Here is a 21,491-nt window from a genome sequence, read left to right on the forward strand (position 1 = left end):
GTAATCTGTTTTTCTATATAATTTAAAGCCTTTAATGACTAACCCAGCCTGGCAGATAACCTGGGAAGCAGAGGTAAGATCAAAATGAAGGGAGCTGTGCCAATGCTTTTTCCCTGAATACCCATTATAAACTGGTAACTTGTTCTCAAAAGCTCCCTAGCTTAGGTTAAATCCTTCAGATTTCATGCCTCTAAATTCTGTAGCAATTCAAATAGACTTTCTCTAAGATTTTTTTTTCTACTTGCAGATCATACTATATCCAGTCTCACAGAGGATTGAATATTATATTATTCAAACATATGCATACAATATATGGGTTTACATCTATATTTCTGTGTGTGTGTATATATATACATATGTATATGTATATATATATACACACACACAAACATACACATTTGTGCATCTTTTATTTATTGCCAGCTCTCTCAAAATCTTTACAGAAGTTGGTAGAAGGCGAGAATAGTATCTAAGCGAAATGTCAACACTCTTGAAGAAGGAAACAGAAGATTTCTTGGGTACAATAAATATCCCTTCCTTGAAGCCCATTTTATTTATTCCTTCCACATTCCTGGGAATTCCAAGGAGCCTAATCCAAGCTACACACACAATTCTCCCCATCTGATTGGATTTAGGCCCATCTGATGGCCCACCTCACCATGGCCAATGCTTCTGCACATCTGTCTCACTATGGCACAGAGACAATGACGTGTACACAAGAATCATGTTGACCCAGAAGCAAGTGACCCTAGTCCTGATGCCCCAAGAAATAAGGGGAATCATTATTTAATATGTTTATAACCTATTTGGACCATACTAGTTGAGAATTCTAGCCAAAGTCTATGATTCCATATGAATAAGTGCAAAAATTCTAAGATAAATTCACTGAGAGTACATGGTGATTTTCATCAGTCAGAATAATTCTTTAGTTTGCAGAGAATGACAACCTACAACCTAGAGCAGAAATCCCCATTAGCCAAATATTGAGGTGTCTGAGACAGGGTTTAGGGCTCATTCTTTCAAAAATTGACAGAGATGGGCGGGCTCGGTCGGTGAGGAAGTGCCTGGGCACGGCCTGCTGAGGCACCTCCTAGATGCCTGGGCTCGCCCGCCACCCGCCAGCTTCGCCCACTTCCCGTCCCACACGGCCGGGCGCGGGGCAGGCCTGCCGGAGCCATGGAGGACGAGGTGATTCCCATTGCCAAGAAGATGGACAAGATGGTGCAGAAGAAGAACGCGGCTGGAGCACTGGATTTACTGAAGGAGCTTAAGAATATTCCCATGACCCTGGAACTATTACAGTCCACAAGAATTGGAACGTCAGTGAATGCTATTCGCAAGCAGAGCACAGATGAAGAAGTTACATCTTTAGCAAAGTCCCTCATCAAATCCTGGAATAAGTTATTAGGTGGACCATCAACAGATAAAGACTGAAGAAAAGAAAAAAAATACTGCAGTTATGTCACAAAATAGCCCTGAAGCAAGAGAGGAAAGCAGCTCCAGTGGCAACATGAGCAGCAGAAATGATGAGACCAATGCCCGGGACACATACGTCTCATCTTTCCCTCGGGGGCCGAGCACTTCTGATTCTGTGCGGTTAAGTGCAGGGAGATGCTGGCTGCTGCTCTCCGAACAGGAGATGACTACATTGCCATTGGAGCTGACGAGGAAGAATTGGGATCTCAGACTGAGGAAGCTATCTATCAAGAAATAAGGAATACAGACATGAAATAGAAAAATAGAATACAAAGTAGGATATCAAATCTTAAGGATGCCAAAAATCCAAATTTAAGGAAAAACGTGCTGTGTGGGAACATTCCTCCTGACTTGTTTGCTAGAATGACAGCAGAGGAGATGGCTAGTGATGAGCTCAAAGAGATGTGGAAAAACTTGACCAAAGAAGCCATCAGAGAGCATCAGATGGCCAAGACGGGCGGGACCCAGACGGACTTGTTCACGTGCGGCAAATGCAAAAAGAAGAACTGCACTTACACCCAGGTACAAACGCGGAGTGCTGATGAACCCATGACAACGTTTGTTGTCCGCAACGAGTGTGGAAACCGGTGGAAGTTCTGTTGAGTTGGAAGCATTGGCAAAACATCTGGACCATTAAGAAGATGGATTTTGTAATTAGCTTTAAAGACTAGGTCAACTACCTAGTTTTCCTGCAAATCAGATTTTTAAAGTAACTTGCCTCCCTTGGGTTAGTCTCTGGTTTTGACATAGTGTCCCTTCCTTAAACGCCTTTGGTAGTTTAAGGTCAGTAGGGAGACCACATAATGGTATCTGTTTCAAAACTTTTTATTTTTTCATTTTTATAAACTTTTGGCAGTTAATTTTTACCTTTTCTTTTCTTCTTAAAATGTAACAACTTGTTTACAATATAAAACATACGCAGTAGAATGTTACTCTTCTCAGTTAACACACAAGTGGAAATTACATTTTTTTTCCTATATTGGCATGTACCTGCAAATATTAAAAAAGGATAAGAGGCAGTGTAATTATAAGTTATCAGACATGGTGTGTATTCAAGTAATACTTGACCAGCTTATCTAAATTGTATATAATATTTGAACTAGCATATGAAATTGATTTTATTTATTCTGTTCACAAGTCTGGGATAATTAGATATTATTTTGCATTTTTAACTAACTGTGATCCTCATTTCTTGTAATTTCTTGTACATGTGTATTACTTGTTCTTAATAGATTTTAGCTCTTGGAAATATGACTTGACTTTGTTGAAATCAGTTTGGTTTGTTGTTTATTTACCTGTTTGACTTTGTAGTGTATTTTAGTTTTGCAGAACACCGTCGTAATTTGGTATGCTTTTCATAAATCCCAGACAGGCAAAGAGTGGAAAGTTTGGACCATTTTACCTTTTGTAGGAAGACACACTGGGAGGAAGATGTTAGCATTTTAAAATAGTGTGGTTCCTGTGAACAGTTCCTGACTTGACTTTGATTTGGAAATCTGTCCTGACTGAGGACTTTAAGGCTTAAATAGATCACTAAGCTGTGGTCTTTCCATATGGAGACTGATGGAGCACATTTTGACTTGCTGCCTCTGGCTGAGGGACAGACGAGTGCATGGGCTATAACATGGCCCATGTTTATGGGACAGACCCTGCAGTTAAGTGTGTGCCATCTGCTTGGTTAGGAATAAGGAAGAATGATCTCACACTGGCTGTAGCACATCTTGAATCCCCAGTTACGTGGACCACATCTCATCCTGCTCCATCTCCACTCTCCAACCTCAATGGAAAGACTTCAGCACCAGCTTGCACGCCCCTCCTCCCTCCCTTTCCCCACTGCTCACCGCAGGTCAGTTTGATGCAGTAGAGAAAACATCCAGAAGTCTACATGAAGACCCCACATGTAAGAATTTGCCACTGGTGCCATCCCACCTCCACTTTGTCAGGTCACAGAGTAACCTTTTATCACTTGGAAAATAACATGAATTTTTGAAAGAATGAGTGTAAGATTAAAATAGTCCCACTTTTAAGTGAGCCATTTTTAAATCTGTAATTCAATAAAGTTTCTTGTTATTAAAAAAAAATTGACAGAGATGGTAAGACCATACACCCACTCTTAAGTTTAGGAAAATCTGGGATATATCAACACTTTAAAAGGATGGTGGTGAGAATTAAATGAGATTATGTATATAAAGTGCTTACCAGTCTACGCATGACAAATAGAATAGAAACTCTAAGCCCATTGTTACCACCCTTCAGGGTATTCTGGGCGCCATCAATCAGGAGAGGAAAGATGGTGTATTAATAGATTCAAGGCCCAAAGGGCTTAAGAATCCCATGAATTTAGACCCTTAGAGGCCATTCATGCTCACCACTAGAACAGCCTAGTATACCCAAGGATATATCTGAGTGGTGGTATTTTTTTCTAGATGTGGTGATGATGTCACATGTATTAAAGTGACTGTTGCTTTTCTCTGGCCACAAAGAGAATTGAATCTAAGGTCTATTTTGTTTGTACTTTCAAAAATACTATGACCAATAAATCTCATGCCTACTACAGTTTTTGTCCTCTCTATATTTTCTTCTCAGCTCTAGGCCTTCCAAAGATTGATCACCTTAGGAATATGACAGCAAGTCAACATTTTTGGAGAAGTTTATTTTCTTATTCCATATTCTCTGTTTCAAGCTCTGCTTCTTCTTGGTAAAGACTTATTGTTATGACACTCTTGAGCATTTATGGGAGACTAAGATGACACCACCCTTATGACAGAAAGTGAAGAGGAGCTCAAAAGCCTCTTGATGAAAGTGAAAGTGGAGAGTGAAAAGTTGACTTAAAGCTCAACATTCAGAAAACAAAGATCATGGCATCCGGTCCCATCACTTCATGGGAAATAGATGGGAAACAGTGGAAACAGTGTCAGACTTTATTTTTGGGGACTCCAAAAATCACTGCAGACGGTGACTGCTGCCATGAAATTAAAAGACACTTACTCCTTGGAAGAAAAGTTATGACCAACCTAGATAGCATATTCAAAAGCAGAGACATTACTTTGCTGACTAAGGTCCATCTAGTCAAGGCTATGGTTTTTCCTGTGGTCATATATGGATGTGAGAGTTGGACTGTGAAGAAGGCTGAGCGCCGAAGAATTGATGCTTTTGAACTGTGGTGTTGGAGAAGACTCTTGAGAGTCCCTTGGACTGCAAGGAGATCCAACCAGTCCATTCTGAAGGAGATCAGCCCTGGGATTTCTTTGGAATGATGCTAAAGCTGAAACTCCAGTATTTTGGCCACCTCATGTGAAGAACTGATTCACTGGAAAAGACTCTGATGCTGTGAGGGATTGGGGGCAGGAGGAGAAGGGGACGACCGAGGATGAGATGGCTGGATGGCATCACTGACTCGATGGACATGAGTCTGAGTGAACTCCGGGAGATAGTGATGGACAGGGAGGCCTGGCGTGCTGCGATTCATGGGGTCACAAAGAGTCGGACATGACTGAGCGACTGAACTGAACTGAACTGAATGAAAAAAGTGGTAGACCTTTTAATTAACTAAACCAAACAAGATTATTCAATAAGATATTCCAAAGATAAGATCGATTTGACATCTTCTATTTCATGCACCATGAACTGGTATATTGATATCAATGGAAGTACAAAGGAGCTGGGATTCGAAATCAATGAAACTGAAGTTTTCTCTCCTCATTACTGAGGCTGTTTTATCCCGAAATCGGCAGTATCTATCCCTGTCCTACATCATACAAAAACATGCAATTGATTCTGATTATAAGGGCTAATGAACCATGTGCTAAGCACACAGCAGGCCAGCCAGCTTTAGAAAACCAACCTTGGCCTAGCTTGTTGTAGCTAAGAAACAGAACTTTCACAAAATCTTTTCAAAGTAATTAGCAATCACTGTCAAAATGTGACACCTCTTTACTGAAAGACTGCTTCTGAGGATAAGTAACATAGCTGAACCCAACAGGACACCTTTATAAAATGTTTGCAGAAAAGAAAAACTAAAAAGATATATCTTTGCAGTAAGAGTACTCTGCCTCTGAGACTCAGCTTACTTCTTACTGGGAACAGTGGAAGCCTTTGCCCATAGGTTGCACTGCACAGAAATTCATTGCTGCATTTGTGTGTGTAGCTTTTGATAAATGCATTTCACTTCCAAAATGAACACGTGGAAAGTTGCCACAGCTTGAATCACTAAAAAGCATACAGAACTAAACCACAACAAAAAAGCATTCCAAATGAGCATTCTAAATGAGGAGATGAGAGCTGAGAGAACCCAACACCGTTCTTTAGAACCTCAAGTTCACAGACAAAACAAAGGCTGGATAGAAGGTATGTCTATGGTATTTCTATGTTTTTGTTTTAAAGACACCTTACAACAGAGCAATTGCCACTTAAAAAGAAATTCTTACAAAAACAAAAAAGACATTTTCTGAGATGACTTTGATCCCTTACTTGAATTATTGGCTTAAAGGCTTTGTATCCTCAATAACTGCTCTTTATTTTCCTTGTTCAGCTATTACTTTTCAACTTATCATTTATTAATCTTTTCTTTGTAAGTAACCACACCTGGTCTTATCAAAAAAAAAAAGGTACAACAAATACTTGTCTTCTGTGGTAATGGGTTTCCCTAGGGGCTCACAAGAAGAACCCCTGGAGAAGGGCATGGCTAAAAGAAAGCTGAGCACCGAAGAACTGATGCTTTTGAACTATGGTGTTGGAGAAGACTTTTGAGAGTCCCTTGGACTGCAAGGAGATCAAACCAGTCAATCCTGAAGGAAAACAGTCTTAAATATACATTGGAAGGACTGATGCTGAAGCTGAAGCTCCAATACTTTGGCTAACTGATGCAAAGAACTAACTCATTGGAAAAGACCCTGATGCTGGGAAAGATTGCAGGCAGGAGGAAAAGGGAATGACAGCAGGTGAGATGATTGGATGGCATCACCGACTCTACAGACATGAGCTTGAGCAAGCTCTGGAGTTGGTGATGGATACGGAGGACTGGCTTGCTGCAGTCCATGGGGTTGCAAAGAGTCAGACATGACTGAGTGACCGAACTGAACTGAACTGAACCCACTCTAGTATTCTTGCCTGAAGAATTCCATAGACAGAAGAGACTAGTGGCTCCTGTTCATCGGGTCACAAAGAATCAGAAATGACTGAGCAACTAACACTTTCTCTTTTCTGTGGTCATAAGACACATAATTTAGTTCATCTAGGCTATCTTTCCGTGCGAGGTGATTCTGTTATTAAATGCCCTCACAGTAAAGAGAATCCATGTCAGACACCTGGAAGGCAGAGGGAGAACCACTTACCCAGCATGTCGCTGCTTCAGACCAACCTTGACGTGACTGTGTAGACACTCCTGCCCCAGGTGTTCCTCATGTTAACTCAGCCTCCCAATCACAACTGCACCTTTCTCTTACAAATATGACCTTTCACTTAAGATAACAGGACACATTGTCAGGCTGAAAGGATCACCCTCAGCCCCTGTGAAAAGACCTTAAGAAACAGACTCTGTGCTCTTCCTGTGAGAACTCTGACAGGACTGTTACATTACCTGGATGAAATCAAGAAATGTCAGGGGCAGCAAGTCATCCATATCGCCAATGTCTTTAGAGAAACGATTCAAAATTCTTCCTGCAAGAACAGGACACAAGAAATTACTTCCCCAGATAAGCCCTTTAAGAGAAACAATTCATGAACAAACCAAAAAATATTTTAAAACTATACGCATTTATTATAGAGTCATATGAAATAAGCTGATGTCAGTGGTAAAGAAAGAGAAAATAGGATGATATCTAAACAGAGATAAAATTCTACCAAATAGCAGTGGGTGGGATGTTGAAATTGAGCCCTGATTTTTAAAAGAATGGGGGGAATCTTCTTGGCAGCATCAAGAAGAGTTGGTGAATTTGAGAATCTTCTCTCTTTTTAGATCCATCCTATCTAAGACTCATTCCAAGTGCTAAGTCAGTAAATAAACACTTGCAAAATACGTCAGTCCCAATCATTATACTAATTTTGCTTTAGTTATCAAAATTAATTTTGATGTGATACTTTTAAAATAAACATTGTTATCTCTCTATAACTTTTTTTTTTTCCCACAAAATGGTTCACAACAACTCACATTTCAGGAAATTATAGATTCCTGTAGTCTTCATGATGTGAGTTTACTATCATGGTAATGTCATTATTTTCACAGGTGTACCAGGTGTGACAAACATAGACTCATGCTTAAGCATCTAAGAAGACCAGAGGGATGTAGGCAGGAAAATGGCAATATTATGTAATGACTAAAGATCACTTATCATTATTGATTTTATTTCCCTTCTCAAAATCCACAAAAACAGGAAGACTAGAACTAATTTCTAATGAATATCTAGTCCTTTAATGATCAAATTTTTAAAAATTGAAGCTACACACACACACGCGCACACACATGACTTTGGTGTAGCAACTCCTGTTACCTAGACCACTGAATTTCTTTTATAACTGAGACTCCAGGAAGCCAGCCTGCAGGTGAGACATGGGAACCTGACCTGCTCTTCCGGACCTCTGTCAGAGATTACTTCCTCCCGAGGCCTGCACAGCAAGCCACAGCTGGACCGTGAATGAGCAGCAGCTGAGGGCTGAGTTTCTGTGGCCTGACTGTGGCTCTGCTGTCCTCCACAGGGCACCTGGCTGGCAGAAGCACAGGGTCTGCCCATGCCAGGGGCTGGGGCTGCTGGAATATTTCACCCTTAGCCAGGCTATCACAGCCTGTGTCTCAATTTTCCTTTCTCAGGTTTAGGAAATACAGACTCCAGAAACTGTCTCTCAGTGACACTTTTGCAGGCCCAGTGACAACTTTTCTGAGCCTCTAGGAATGCCTGCTTTAGAGGGCAAATCTCAGGATTTAACAGGCTCATGCAGGTGAAAGAACCTAGTCACGATGCCACATAAATTACCAGGTGCTCAACCACCAGTGTGAGATGATGACTCTGAGCCCCAGGTTCTGCAGCATCACGTCCCCTGGGAAAGTCCACCAGGAGCTGCAGGAGAAACTTGGTAAAATGCAGATTCTGATTCAGGAGTGCTGGGGGAGCCAGAGAATCTGCATATCCTCCAAGCTGGCAGGTGACACCCTTTCTCCAAGCTGGCAGGTGACACCCTTTCTGCTATTGTCCAGGCGGTTTAGAGGGGCAAGAAACTGGGTTATTATTTAATCAGTTGTGCTTCAGTAACATTAAAATCAGATGGGCAGTTTTGCAGATATTCTTACAAAAGTTGTGACCCCTCTGGTCATTTTTATACTTCTCAAAACAGCAATTTTGAAATAAAATATATGTCAAAAATGTTAAAAATGTGGTTTAAATACTTGTAATTTATTTGAAAAATGCAACTTTTAACATTGGCAAGATTCAGAAACACTACAAGTATGATTTGGCTTAGAAAGTGTTGAAGGCAGTACTGAAAATTTTTTAAAATAAAGTGAACAGTATGTAAAAACTACCCCTTTACCTTTCACCGGATATGTGAACCTTAAGGTCTGAGAGACCAAGGGTTGGCAAAGAGTGTAGAATACAAGAAGAACAGAAACAATGAGAAAAAACATCTCCCTACATGGTGACTACACAAACTGAACCTAATATCAAAGATCATCAAAAAACTAAGCACTTATTCACCAGTGAGCTGAGTGTAAAAAAGTGTGAGATCAGAAAGTTCAACAGTTTCTTCCTTGCTCTAAGAAACATTAAGAGAACATATGGTGCTTGCAGAATATTTCCTCTGGCTTTGGGATAAACCAGGCTTCCTAAGGGGCTCAGTGGTAAAGAATCTGCCTGCCAGTATAGAGAGAAGCAAGAGACAGGGGTTCAATCCCTGATTCGAGAAGATCCCCTGGAGGAGTAAATAGCAACCCACTCCAGTATTCTTGCCTGAAAAAATCCCATGGACAGAGGAGCTTGGTGGGCTACAGTCCATGGGGTCATAAAATGGACACAACTGAGCTACTGAGCACACTTTAACTACAGCTGTGATTTCAAGTTCACAGCCTTGTAGTAATAAAGTTTTCTCAGAAGTCTCCAAATGAACTATTAAATCCTTATCATGAATTTCTTTCACATACATGCCATAACTCTTCATCCAAATAACATGAGGTCCCTGATGGAAGATCTCCAGGGATGTAGAGGGAAGAGGGATTCAGATGAACAGGGGGAACCCAATCCATTTTCAGACTGGTCTGTGTTCGAGGATTTCTCACATAAAACTGAATCTTGTCTTCCTAAAACATCCTTACTTATTCTGCCCTTATAACCGCACAAGGTGAATCTAATTTCTCTTGATATGACAGCCTTTCAAATACTTGAATGAAATGAATCATATTCTTTCTAGCAACTATTCCTTGGTGCCTCAGTGATCCCTCATAAGGCATGGCCCTATATTATCTGCAGTCTCTTGACCAGACCCAGACAGCCAGTCTCACTTAATGCCTTATGCCCAAGTCTTGATTAATTTAGGGTAAAGTGGTATCACCACCTCCCCTCATCCTGCATAGACAGTCACAAAGCTACAACCACAGTAAATTCTAGAGGCCAGATCATGTTTTGGACACATCACTTCCATCTGTAAGCACAGGTAGATTTTTGGGAACAATTGAACAATATGTGTAAACCATTCTAAGAGTGCATCCCTTCTGACCCAGAAAATCCATGTCTGGGATTACATCCCCAGGAGTCAGTAAGTGCATTAATCTGTTGAATGTGGCATATTTATAAAGTCATCTGAGCAAGTCTGAAACAAGTCTGTAATGTATTACATGCAACTTTAATTTTTTTCTGTCCATTCTTATTTCTCTACACTGTGTATTACTTGCGTAAAAATGTAAAGTAGAAAGGGGACAAGGAGGAGGAGAAAGGGGTGATAGGGAGGATCAGGGGAAGGGAAGAGAGAAAGGCAGAGAGAAACAGCGGTAGAGAGATAACCCCCCTTGAAGACAATGATATCCAAGAACCAATCAGTGTCCTCCTAACTGCTCTGGATCACAGTTTTCTGTCTTGTCCACAAGACAGAATATCACAAAAGATGCCATCGAACTTATCAAAATACAAATTCATGATGATTTTAAGAACCGCATCTATGCTCTAAGCTAGATTCAGTCACCTTTAGTATTCTGACACCTGACCCACAACTAGAATGCCTCAGCTTAGTTATAAACAAACTGTTTCTTAAAACTTTGAAGTTCCTACATCTGGTGTTTGCTCTATCTTTTTAAGCAACAAAAATTAAATATTTATGTATCATAAAATATCAAGGTATATTTTTACTGAGGTATGTTTTACATCTCATAAAATTCACCCATATCAGGTGCACAATTCAATTTGATTGGATTTTAGTAACTTTACTGAGTGATGCAACCACTATCAAAAGTCAGTTTTAAGATATTTTTATGCTCCAGTTAAGATCTCTCCTGCAATTTACAGTGACTCCCTATTCCCCCTTCCACCCTCAGGCAACCACTACTCTACTTTCTTTCTCTATAAATTTGCTTTTTCAGAACATAACATCCAAATGGAATCGTATAACATGGGGCCTCTGGGTCTGGCTTCTTTCATTCAGCCTAAAGTGCCTAAGGTTTCTGTGGTTCACCAGTGACATAGTATTTGTCTTTTTGAGTGCTATTTTTTTTTTTTACCAAAGAACTAGTCTTATATAGTTATAGTTAAGTCGCTCAGTCGTGTCCAACACTTTGCGACCCCATAAATCGCAGCACATCAAGCCTCCCTGTCCATCACCAACTCCCAGAGTTCACTCAAACTCATGTCTATCGAGTTGGTAATGCCATCCAGCCATCTCATCCTCTGTCGTCCCCTTCTCCTCCTGTCCCCATCCCTCCCAGCATCAGGGTCTTTTCCAATGAGTCAACTCTTCTCATGAGGTGGCCAAAGTACTGGAGTTTCAGCTTGAGCATCATTCCTTCCAAAGAAAACCCAGGGCTAATCTCCTTTAGAATGGACTGGTTGGATCTCCTTGCAGTCCAAGGGACTCTCAAGAGTCTTCTCCAACACCACAGTTCAAAAGCATCAATTCTTTGGCACTCAGCCTTCTTCACAGTCCAACTCTCACATCCATACATGACCACTGGGAAAACCATAGCCTTGACTAGACAGACCTTTGTTGGCAAAGTAATGTCTCTGCTTTTTAATATGCTGTCTAAATTGGTCATAACTTTTAGTCATCAGAAAAAAGACTCCATATCAGGTCACACCACACCTGATCTTGCAAGTAAGAGCAGATGTGTTCTGTGACTCTTCAATATTGTGAACTTCTTTATATGTGTCCATGGTTAGCTTCATTAATGGTTCCTGAACCTAATTTTTTTTTTAAAGAATCAGCCATTGGTTTGACAGCCCTTCAGAAAGTCAGACACCAGGAGTGCAGTGCCAAAGCCAGGCTTTGAGTCCAGTGAAGTGTAGAGGGGCAGGGTGGGGAGGATAATAAAAGACCCACTGTCCCGCTGAGAAGTTGGATCTATATCCATGCAACATATTGAAAAAGAAGCACAATCTCTCCAAAGAGGCATAGCAAACATGCCATGCAGGGGCATGGATTAAAACCTGGCCAAAGAGGAGTAAAGCCTGGAGATGATCACCAGGCTGAAAAGGATCCCTGTGTGCATGAGAGAATCACTAAGGGAGGTGGGTCAGCATGGACTTCCTGCATCATTCTACATAAACTAATTCAGCTTGGGTGAGCCTGAGAATAGGAGCTCAAGCTATAGAAGTCTGGGAGCTTCATATTTTCTTTGTTTTTGTTAGAATTAACAAAACTTCATTTCTGTTAGAATAGATCATCAATATGGTGGCTGCTCAAAGAAGGTTATGAAACTAAAAGAACAACAGAAATATTAATAGGAAACCACCAGTAATGGTCCTCCTCTGGCCTTCAGCAGCAAGACGCCTTTAGGTAACTCATTCAACCTCCACTGAAAGGAAAATCCCTTATCTGTAAAAGGGAGATGATGACAATCACAAGATAAAAGATCATGAAGATGAAAGATTATATGTATGCAGATACCATCTAAATTATGAAGTTCAGTTCAGTTCAGTCACTCAGTCATGTCTGACTCTTTGTGATCCCATGGACTGCAGCACACCAGGCCTCCCTGTCTATCACCAACTCCTGGAGCTTACTCAAACACATGTCCATCTAGTCAGTGATGCCATCCAATGATCCCTTCCTCTGTCGTCCCCTTCTCCTCCTGCCTTCAATCTTTCCCAGCATCAGGGTCTTTTCCAATGAGTCACTTCTTTGCATCAGGTGGCCAAAGTATTGGAGCTTCAGCTTTAGCATCAGTCCTTCAAATGAATATTCAGGACTTATTTCCTTTAGGATGGACTGGTTTGATCATCTTGTAGTCCAAGGGACTCTCAAGAGTCTTCTCCAACACCTCAGGTCGAAAGCCTCAATTTTTTGGCACTCAGCTTTGTTTATAGTCCAATTCTCACATCCATACATGATTACTGGAAAAACCATAGCTTTGACTAGATGGACTTTTGTTGGCAAAGTAGCATGTAAGAATTAAAGATTAAAAAAATAAAAAAATAAAAATAAATAATATGCTGCTCTAGGTTGGTTATAACTTTCCTTCCAAGGAGTAACCATCTTCTAATTTCATGGCTGTGGTCACCATCTGCAGTGATTTTGAAGCCCAAAAAATAAAGCCTCTCACTGTTTCCACTGTCTCACCATCTATTTGCCATGAAGTGATGGGACCAGATGCCATGATCTTAGTTTTCTGAATACTGAGCTTTAAGCCAACTTTTTCACTCTCCCCTTTCACTTTCACCAAGAGGCTCTTCAGTTCTTCACTTTCTGCCATAAGAGTGGTGTCATTTGCATATCTGAAGTCATTGATATTTCTCCTGGCAGTCTTGATTCCAGCCTGTGCTTCATCCAACCCAGCATTTCTCATGATGTACCCTGCATATAAGTTAAATAAGCAGGGTGACAACATACAGCCTTGACATACTCCTTTCCCGATTTGGAACCAGTCTGTTGTTCTATGTCCAGTTCTGTTGCCTCCTGACCTGCATACAGGTTTCTCAAGAGACAGGTCAGGTGGTCTGGTATTCCCATCTCTTTCAGAATTTTCCAGTTTGTTCTGATCCATACAGTCAAATGCTTTGGCATAGTCAATAAAGCAGAAATAGATATTTTTCTAGAATTCTGTTGTTTTTTAGATGATCCATGGATGTTGGCAATTTGATCTCTGGTTCCCCTGGCTTTTCTAAAACCAGCTTGAACTTCTGGAAGTTCACAGTTCATGTACTGTTGAATCCTGGCTTGGTGAATTTTGAGCATTACTTTACTAGCGTGTGAGATGAGTGCAATTGTGCAGTAGTTTGAGTATTCTTTGGCATTGCCTTTCTTTGGGATTGGAATGAAAACTGACCCTTTCCAGTCCTGTGGCCACTGCTGAGTTTTCCAAATGCCAGTTTTGCTGGCATATTGAGTGCAGCACTTTCACAGCGTCATCTTTTAGGATTTAAAATAGCTCGACTGGAATTCCATCACCTCCACTAGCTTTGTTCATAGGGATGCTTTCTAAGCCCACTTGACTTCGCATTCCAGGATGTCTGTCTCTAAGTGAGTGATCATACCATCATGGTTATCTGGGTCATGAAGATCTTTTTTGTACAGTTCTTCTGTGTTGTCTTGCCACCTCTCATGTGAAAGGCGTTATTCTTATTGTCGTTTGAGGACTTTAGAGCTTTGAAGGGCATGAAAGATAACCAGGCCTAGTCTTCCCAAATTTTATCCTGGGAAGCATCTGAGATTTAACAGAGTTGCCTTGGAGAATGAAGGAGAAGTAGAGGAAAAGACACCCCATCTGTCTCCCTTATTGTCCATCCCTTGCAAACAGAGCCCTTTTCATTCATCTGGATGTTCACCTTAGAGATGGTATTTCAAGAAGGGGATTCTATAGCAAACAGAAATATTCAAATTCGTTTGTAGACCAAGCTTCTCATGTTGGAGGAGACAAGTTCCCACCTTGCTCAGAATGATGTAATAGTATTAAGCATACAATATTTCATCATGGGGTGGGTGCTACTGCCAAGCCATCCTGAGATTTCCATCCAGCAGAGAGAGGAGACAAGGAACCTCACTTTTCAGGGCAATTTCCTGCAATATTGTTTGCTGCCTCTTATTTTCACTAGGGATAGTGCCCATCTTACCTCCCATCACTCTTGATTGTGTACCCTTATTCTGATAAAATATTTTTTTCTCCCCTCTGCTCACCCACTAAGAAGGTCCTCAGTCCCCACCCACCCTGTCCAGATCTCAACCTTAGCCCTTTCTTTTCCTGAGACTGTTGATGACAAATATAGCTCCCAGGAATCTTCCACTCACTTGAACTCCTTTAACTTTATCAGACAGGCTTGGAATAATTACTCCTCTCCCAGGAAACTGCTAGAGCCTTGACCACAGCTAATGGAGCAAAGTACCAGGGGATCCTAACCCATGACTAGCCACCAAGTCATTCTGATTTTCCCTCCTGAGAATTATAAGGCCAGGAAAAACCAGAAGAGTAGAGCAGAGTCACCACACTCAGCAAAGGTGAGAGACCAGGGAGCTTGGGCACATGCACGCATCCTGTGACAGTGGCTCCAGTACCCATGAGGACCCCAGTTCCTAGCTCCAGGAAAGTCAGCATTGCTCCAGGTGCGCAAGACGTCCATTTCCTTTCCATCAAGCCCTCTTCCTTTGAACTAACCTGGATAGATTCTGCCACTAGCCACCCAAAAGCCTCGACTAGAACAGTCCCCACAGGTAGAACAAAAGACTGCATACTAAAATTAGTTGGGGAAATGAGACGTTTTTGTAAAGTTAAATTTTCAAATTACTACTTAGGAAGAAACTATTAGTGAGAACTTGTTTTCACAAGGACTACAGAATTTTGTCATCTTAAAAGCTGACAGAAATACATCTTTTCTTGAAACTCAGATCTAAAATTTTGAGCACCAATGGTCTCATTGGGTTTTCTCTTTTTTTTCCCCCTCTGGTCTGATTTAATTGTTTTTAAACATGGCAATGTCCTTTGGGGTTACTATTGGTTGCCTAAAATGCACTCCAACCCCCACCTATCCACTATTTTCTTTAAAAAATTTAAAACACTGTGCTTTCAACTGATACATTTTACTGTTGCCAGCATCTTACTCCACCCTCAATCTTTATGTTTATAGCTGAGAACCAAGGATACCCTGCAACCAAGTGGGGCCCAGAAGAAGACTCCACAGGCTCTTAGCAAAGCCATAAGCAGCTCTCATATTTAAAGACATAGTTTTTCTGACACTTTGTTTGATGAGGAACTGTTTCAGTGTCCTTTCAGATTCCACCAGAGACCTGGGTCTATCCTCAGAACATATTATAATATAATCTATTTAGTGGTTTAACTACTGTCTATGTCTACTAGCCTTGAATTCACATCTAGATTATACACCTTTTGTAAACATGGACCACATTTCACACACAATCTAAGATATGAAGCTTTCTGTGCTTCTGGACTCTTACACAAAAATAGGAAACATATTAGTAAAATGAGTATTTTTAAAGTGGCTCTTACTGAAGTAAGACTGTAAGATATGTAACCCACTTAATGACCATCTTGGTACATGTCAATATGTGGAAAAGTTGGAAAGATTAATTCTGATCACTACGGAGTCTACCAATGCTCATGTCTTCCTTAGATCTCCCAGGGATCTGCTTAAAATGTAAATTCTCAAGATCATGTGTGAGGTCTGAGATTCTGGATTGCTAACAACTCTACAGTGATGCTGATGTTGCTGGGTCCAGGGACCATACTTTGAGTAGCAAAGAAGAAACTGAACATTTCTGTCACCCATACCCACCCCTGGGAGCTAAATAATCTTTGCCCTAATTTACCTCTGTGTTTGTTTTTAAAGCATCTAGTATTTGACAGAGATGTTTTGCAGCTATGCTTTGAGAGATATGCTGTGGCCAACCACCCTGAACCACCTCTGACTTAACTACAGGAATGGCCATGCACAGATGAAACTGGAACTATCTGAAAGTTATTTTTGCTTCATTACCATGTTAAGATTTCTACCCAAGGTGGGAATTTGTGCTGGACTAGGCACAGTTCCCACCATGTGCAAAGGAGTGTGGATGACTGCACATGTTCCAGCTAACCTGGCTGTTCCCAGAAATCTCTGCCACTTTCCTAGAGCCCCAGTGACATGCCTGCCTCCTATCCCTTAAAGTTCTTCTACTCCCACCTCCCCTTTGGGAGAAGGTGTGTTTTGAGCATAAGCTCTCCCTTTATTCCTTAATCAATGAATAAAGTTTCTGCTCTACTATATACAACCGGGTTTAAAAAGTAGCATTTGTGATTCCAGGCAAAGAACCCATTCAGGAGTCACTGACCCAGTGGGAATCATCTATACCTTCTGTCTCAAGAACATTTAAATTGATCTTGTCTTATCTACATGTATAACTATTGCCCTTTTAAATTCCATTCTTTACTTTCAGGGGCTAACAACCACTTGTCTTCTTTTTATTCACACAAATTAAATTAGAATATAGAGTAGGGGACGACAGAGGATGAGATGATTGGATAGCATCACCAACTCAATGGACATGAGTTTGAGCAAATTTGGGGAGACAGTGAAGGACAGGGAACCCTGGTATCCTGCAGTTATTGGGTTGCAAAGAGCCGGATATGACTTAGCAACTAACAATAACAGACATTGCTAGGACAGAGATTTTTGTCTATTTTATTCACTGCTGTTACCCCCGTGCCTGGACCAATGCCTCACTGCTGCTGCTGCTAAGTCACTTCAGTCGTGTCCGACTCTGTGCGACCCCATAGATGGCAGGCCACCAGGCTCCTCCGTCCCTGGGATTCTCCAGGCAAAAACACTGGAGATGCCTCACTGGAACACCTCAAATAGAAGGCACTTGAATATTCTGAGTGAATCAATAAAACAAGCTCTTCTACTATAAATAAGTGGTTTGTCCTCAAATTCCAGTCTCTATTGATATTTTGAACAATCTCTCTTTTTATTTTTAAGCTGTTGTTTTCCAACCTGGAAAAATTCATTTCAAAGTGAAGCATCTGGTCCACCATATTGTCAGCAAAGCTCATCATGTTGATATATGGCAAAACCAATACAGTATTGTAAAGTAAAATAAAGTAAAAAGAAATAAAGAAATAAAGGTAGAATCTGCTGCTGCTGCTAAGTCACTTCAGTCGTGTCTGACTCTGTGTGACCCCATAGACGGCAGCCTACCAGGCTCCCCCATCCCTGGGATTCTCCAGGCAAGAACACTGGAGTGGGTTGCCATTTCCTTCTCCAATGCATGAAAGTGAAAAGTGAAAGTGAAGTCGCTCAGTCATGTCTGACTCTTAGCGACCCCATGGACTGCAGCCCACCAGGCTCCTCCGTCCATGGGATTTTCCAAGCAAGAGTACTGGAGTGGGGTGCCATTGCCTTTTCTGGTAGAATCTGGGAAATGAGATAAAGTCTAACTCCTTTTTCCCTTTCAGGTTAGTCGAATTTCATGTGCTTATAGAGTACTACGTGCAGAAGCCTTGCACCTAACTCTTCAGATCAGAGTCCCTAGAGGGAAATGGCTTTGAGATGGTGGTGGGGGGTAGGTGCAATGACAAGAAACCTGTAAAGCACCCTTGCTTAGGGCCGCCTTTAGGGGAGAGAACAAGAACTTTAGAGTACAAGCTCGTACCTCTCCATTCTCTGATCAAGGAACCAAGATTTCCTTTACTTCTGAACTGAACTCAGCCTCATTCTGTTGGCACAAGCGACACCAGGTAGAAAGACACATGTTGGAGACAGATTCACCCAGGTTATAGAGACTCAGAAAATTCATATCAACACATCTATGATACACAGCCATTTTACTGGACACACTGGAAACCCCTATTAAATATCTGCTACTGAAGATAAACCAGTAACATCATAGGTAGGGCTGGTGTTAAGCTGATATGAACAGTGATGGCCAACCAGCCTTTGACAGTCTGGGCTCTTGATTGGGTACTGCCTGCTCCACTGGATGCTGAATACATTAAATATTCAAAGAGTTTTAAAAAGTTACAGGAATTCTCTCTTACCAAACCATAATTAAAGTAAAACATTTAAAATAACTCCACTTCAAAATTATATTATGTAAATTACTGGCAGTTGAATGAATTGATTAACAAATGAGCAAATGACTGAAAGAATGAATTGGGACAGATGGTCTAAAAAAAAGCATAATTGGTTAGGAAAGTCCAGGACTTGAGAGCCCCCTCATCCCAGGTCTTGTTCTGTTCTGTAACTTGGGGCAAGTCACATTGCCTGTTGCTAAATATGGTAGGAGACTGACCTTGAAGGAGAAGGCACACCTCACATATGGCCCCAGGGAACCCCTCTGCCACAGCCACCATAAATGCTTTGCAACAGGGTGTAATTGATACTTTACTTTTCCTAAGTATCAAAGGCAGGGGTAGTGTACTGGGAAACTAGACCAGATTAGTTCCTTTACCTGTGGATCCCATCCATATGTAACACACACTATCACATAGGAGTTTGGCTAACAGCTCAGTCACTGTCAGGAATGAACAGTAGAGAAATTAACAGGCAGAAATATCTCTAAGTGACTGAAACACTGCACATTTGATGAAAGCTATGGAGCATGTCTGCTAGAAATGCTCATGGACTCAGCTTCATGATTTCTGAGGATTCCTAAACCATGAACCACAGGAAGTGGGGTGGCCACAGAGAGATGTGGACCAGGTAAGAATTGCTGATTCTGAGGGAACAGGACACCACCTGTCACAGGACTCCTCCTGCTACAAGAATGCACGACTATCTCCAAGAAGGGTATTTTTCTTGGCCCAGTGCACCTCAACTATCTTTCAAGGCAAAATGCACAGTCTCCATCTCATACCTCTGGGAGAATTTTAACTGCCAACAGATGAAACCTCTATCCTGCAGCAGATCTCTGAAACAGATAGTGTACAGAAACTATTATCACAAAAATCCTCTGAAGTCCTTACAACCTATTTTGGCTTTCTTTTTCACCAAATTATTTCCAAGTAAGTTCTGCAGGATGATAGAATTACTGGATTTCAGAGCTTCAGGTCTCTCAGATATGACTGAGGTCAAATGTCAAGACTCACTTCCTGCCTGATAGACACAGCTACTAGCAGCCAGGCGTTAATGAAGTAAGTGCTGTCTATCTTCACTCAGAACTCTTAACCAAGAACTATATATTTCTTCATCTCCCTCAATACCACTATATAACCCAGCCAGCAGTTTGCTGCACTTAAATGATTCATTTAATAATGCTAATTGGGCAGTATTTATAGGAGAGTTGTATTTGTTCTGTTGTGTACATTATGCCTTTAACAGCTTTAAATATATAATCTACAGTTTATAAAAACTAACCAAGAATCCTATTTTTGTCCCAGGCTGTTTTAACTGTATTTTACCGAAGGAGAAGTTCTGAAGTATCAGAATGCCCATCTAATAGAAATGAAGAAGAGCTGCCTGAAATTAACTGCAGTGAACAAGCATGAAATGTCTCTAAAAACATTCTGTAAATAACATTTGAAGGCTTGACAATCTAAAATTCAGTTCAGTTCAGTTCCGTTGCTCAGTCATGTCCAACTCTTTGTGACCTCGTGAGATACAGCTCACCAGGCCTCCCTGTCCAACACCAACTCGTGGAACCTACCCAAACTCATGTCCATTGAGTCAGTGATGCCATCCAGCCATCTCATCCTCTGTCGTCTGCTTCTCCTCCTGCCTTCAATCTTTCCCTGCACCAGGGTCTTTTCAAATGAGTCAGCTCTTTGCACCAGGTGGCCAAAGTATTGGAGTTTCAGCTTCAACATCAGACCTTCCAATGAACACCCAGGACTAATCTCCTTTAGGATGGGCTGGTTAGATCTCCTTGGAGTCCAAGGGACTCTCAAGAGCCTTCTCCAATACCACAGTTCTAAAGCATCAATTCTTCAGCGCTCAGCTTTCCTTATAGTCCAACTCTCACATCCATACATGACTCCTGGAAAAACCATAGCTTTGACTAGATAAACCTTTGTAGTCAAAGTAGTGTGTCTGCTTTTTAATATGCAATCTAGGTTGGTCATAATTTTCCTTCCAAGGAGTATGCATCTTTTAATTTCATGGCTGTGGTCACCATCTGCAGTGATTTGGAGCCCAAAAAAATAAAGTCTGCCCACTGTTTCCACTGTCTCACCACCGAAGAGGAACTAAAAAGCCTCTTGATGAAAGTGAAAGATGAGAGTGAAAAAGTTGGCTTAAAGCCCAACATTCAGAAAACGAAGATCATGGCATCCAATCCCATCATTTCAAGGGAAATAAATCAAAAAAGATTTTCATGACCCAGATAACCATGATGGTGTGATCACTCACTTAGAGACAGACATCCTGGAATGCGAAGTCAAGTGGGCTTAGAAAGCATCTCAATGAACAAAGCTAGTGGAGGGGACAGAATTCCAGTCGAGCTATTTTCAATCCTAAAAGATGACGCTGTGAAAGTGCTGCACTCAATATGTCAGCAAAACTGGCATTTGGAAAACTCAGCAGTGGCCACAGGACTGGAAAGGGTCAGTTTTCATTCCAATCCCAAAGAAAAGCAATGCCAAAGAACACTCAAACTACTGCACAATTGCACTCATCTCACACGCTAGTAAAGTAATGCTCAAAATTCACCAAGCCAGGATTCAACAGTACGTGAACCATGAACTTCCAGAAGTTCAAGCTGGTTTTAGAAAAGCCAGGGGAACCAGAGATCAAATTGCCAACATCCATGGATCATCTAAAAAACAACAGAATTCTAGAAAAATATCTATTTCTGCTTTATTGACTATGCCAAAGCATTTGACTGTATGGATCAGAACAAACTGGAAAATTCTGAAAGAGATGGGAATACCAGACCACCTGACCTGTCTCTTGAGAAACCTGTAT

The 21,491-nt window shown here is 41.2% G+C and overlaps 1 protein-coding gene and 1 pseudogene across 6 annotated transcripts in view; one reads left to right on the forward strand and one right to left on the reverse strand.

Moving 5' to 3' along the window:
* The window catches only part of LOC101109890 (ATP-binding cassette sub-family C member 4-like), a 247,820-nt gene that overhangs the window by 87,717 nt on the left and 138,612 nt on the right, over nucleotides 1-21,491 (reverse strand). For all 6 annotated transcript variants that reach the window (XM_060394638.1, XM_060394640.1, XM_060394639.1 and 3 more), the window contains one exon: nucleotides 7,055-7,134. In XM_060394638.1, the coding sequence (XP_060250621.1) occupies nucleotides 7,055-7,134 (80 nt within the window). The remainder of the gene's footprint in view (nucleotides 1-7,054; nucleotides 7,135-21,491) is intronic.
* LOC114116637 (transcription elongation factor A protein 1-like) lies at nucleotides 1,040-6,865 on the forward strand (annotated as a pseudogene).

The sequence above is a fragment of the Ovis aries genome, chromosome 10 (genome assembly GCF_016772045.2).
Source record: "Ovis aries strain OAR_USU_Benz2616 breed Rambouillet chromosome 10, ARS-UI_Ramb_v3.0, whole genome shotgun sequence".
Lineage (NCBI taxonomy): Eukaryota > Metazoa > Chordata > Mammalia > Artiodactyla > Bovidae > Ovis > Ovis aries.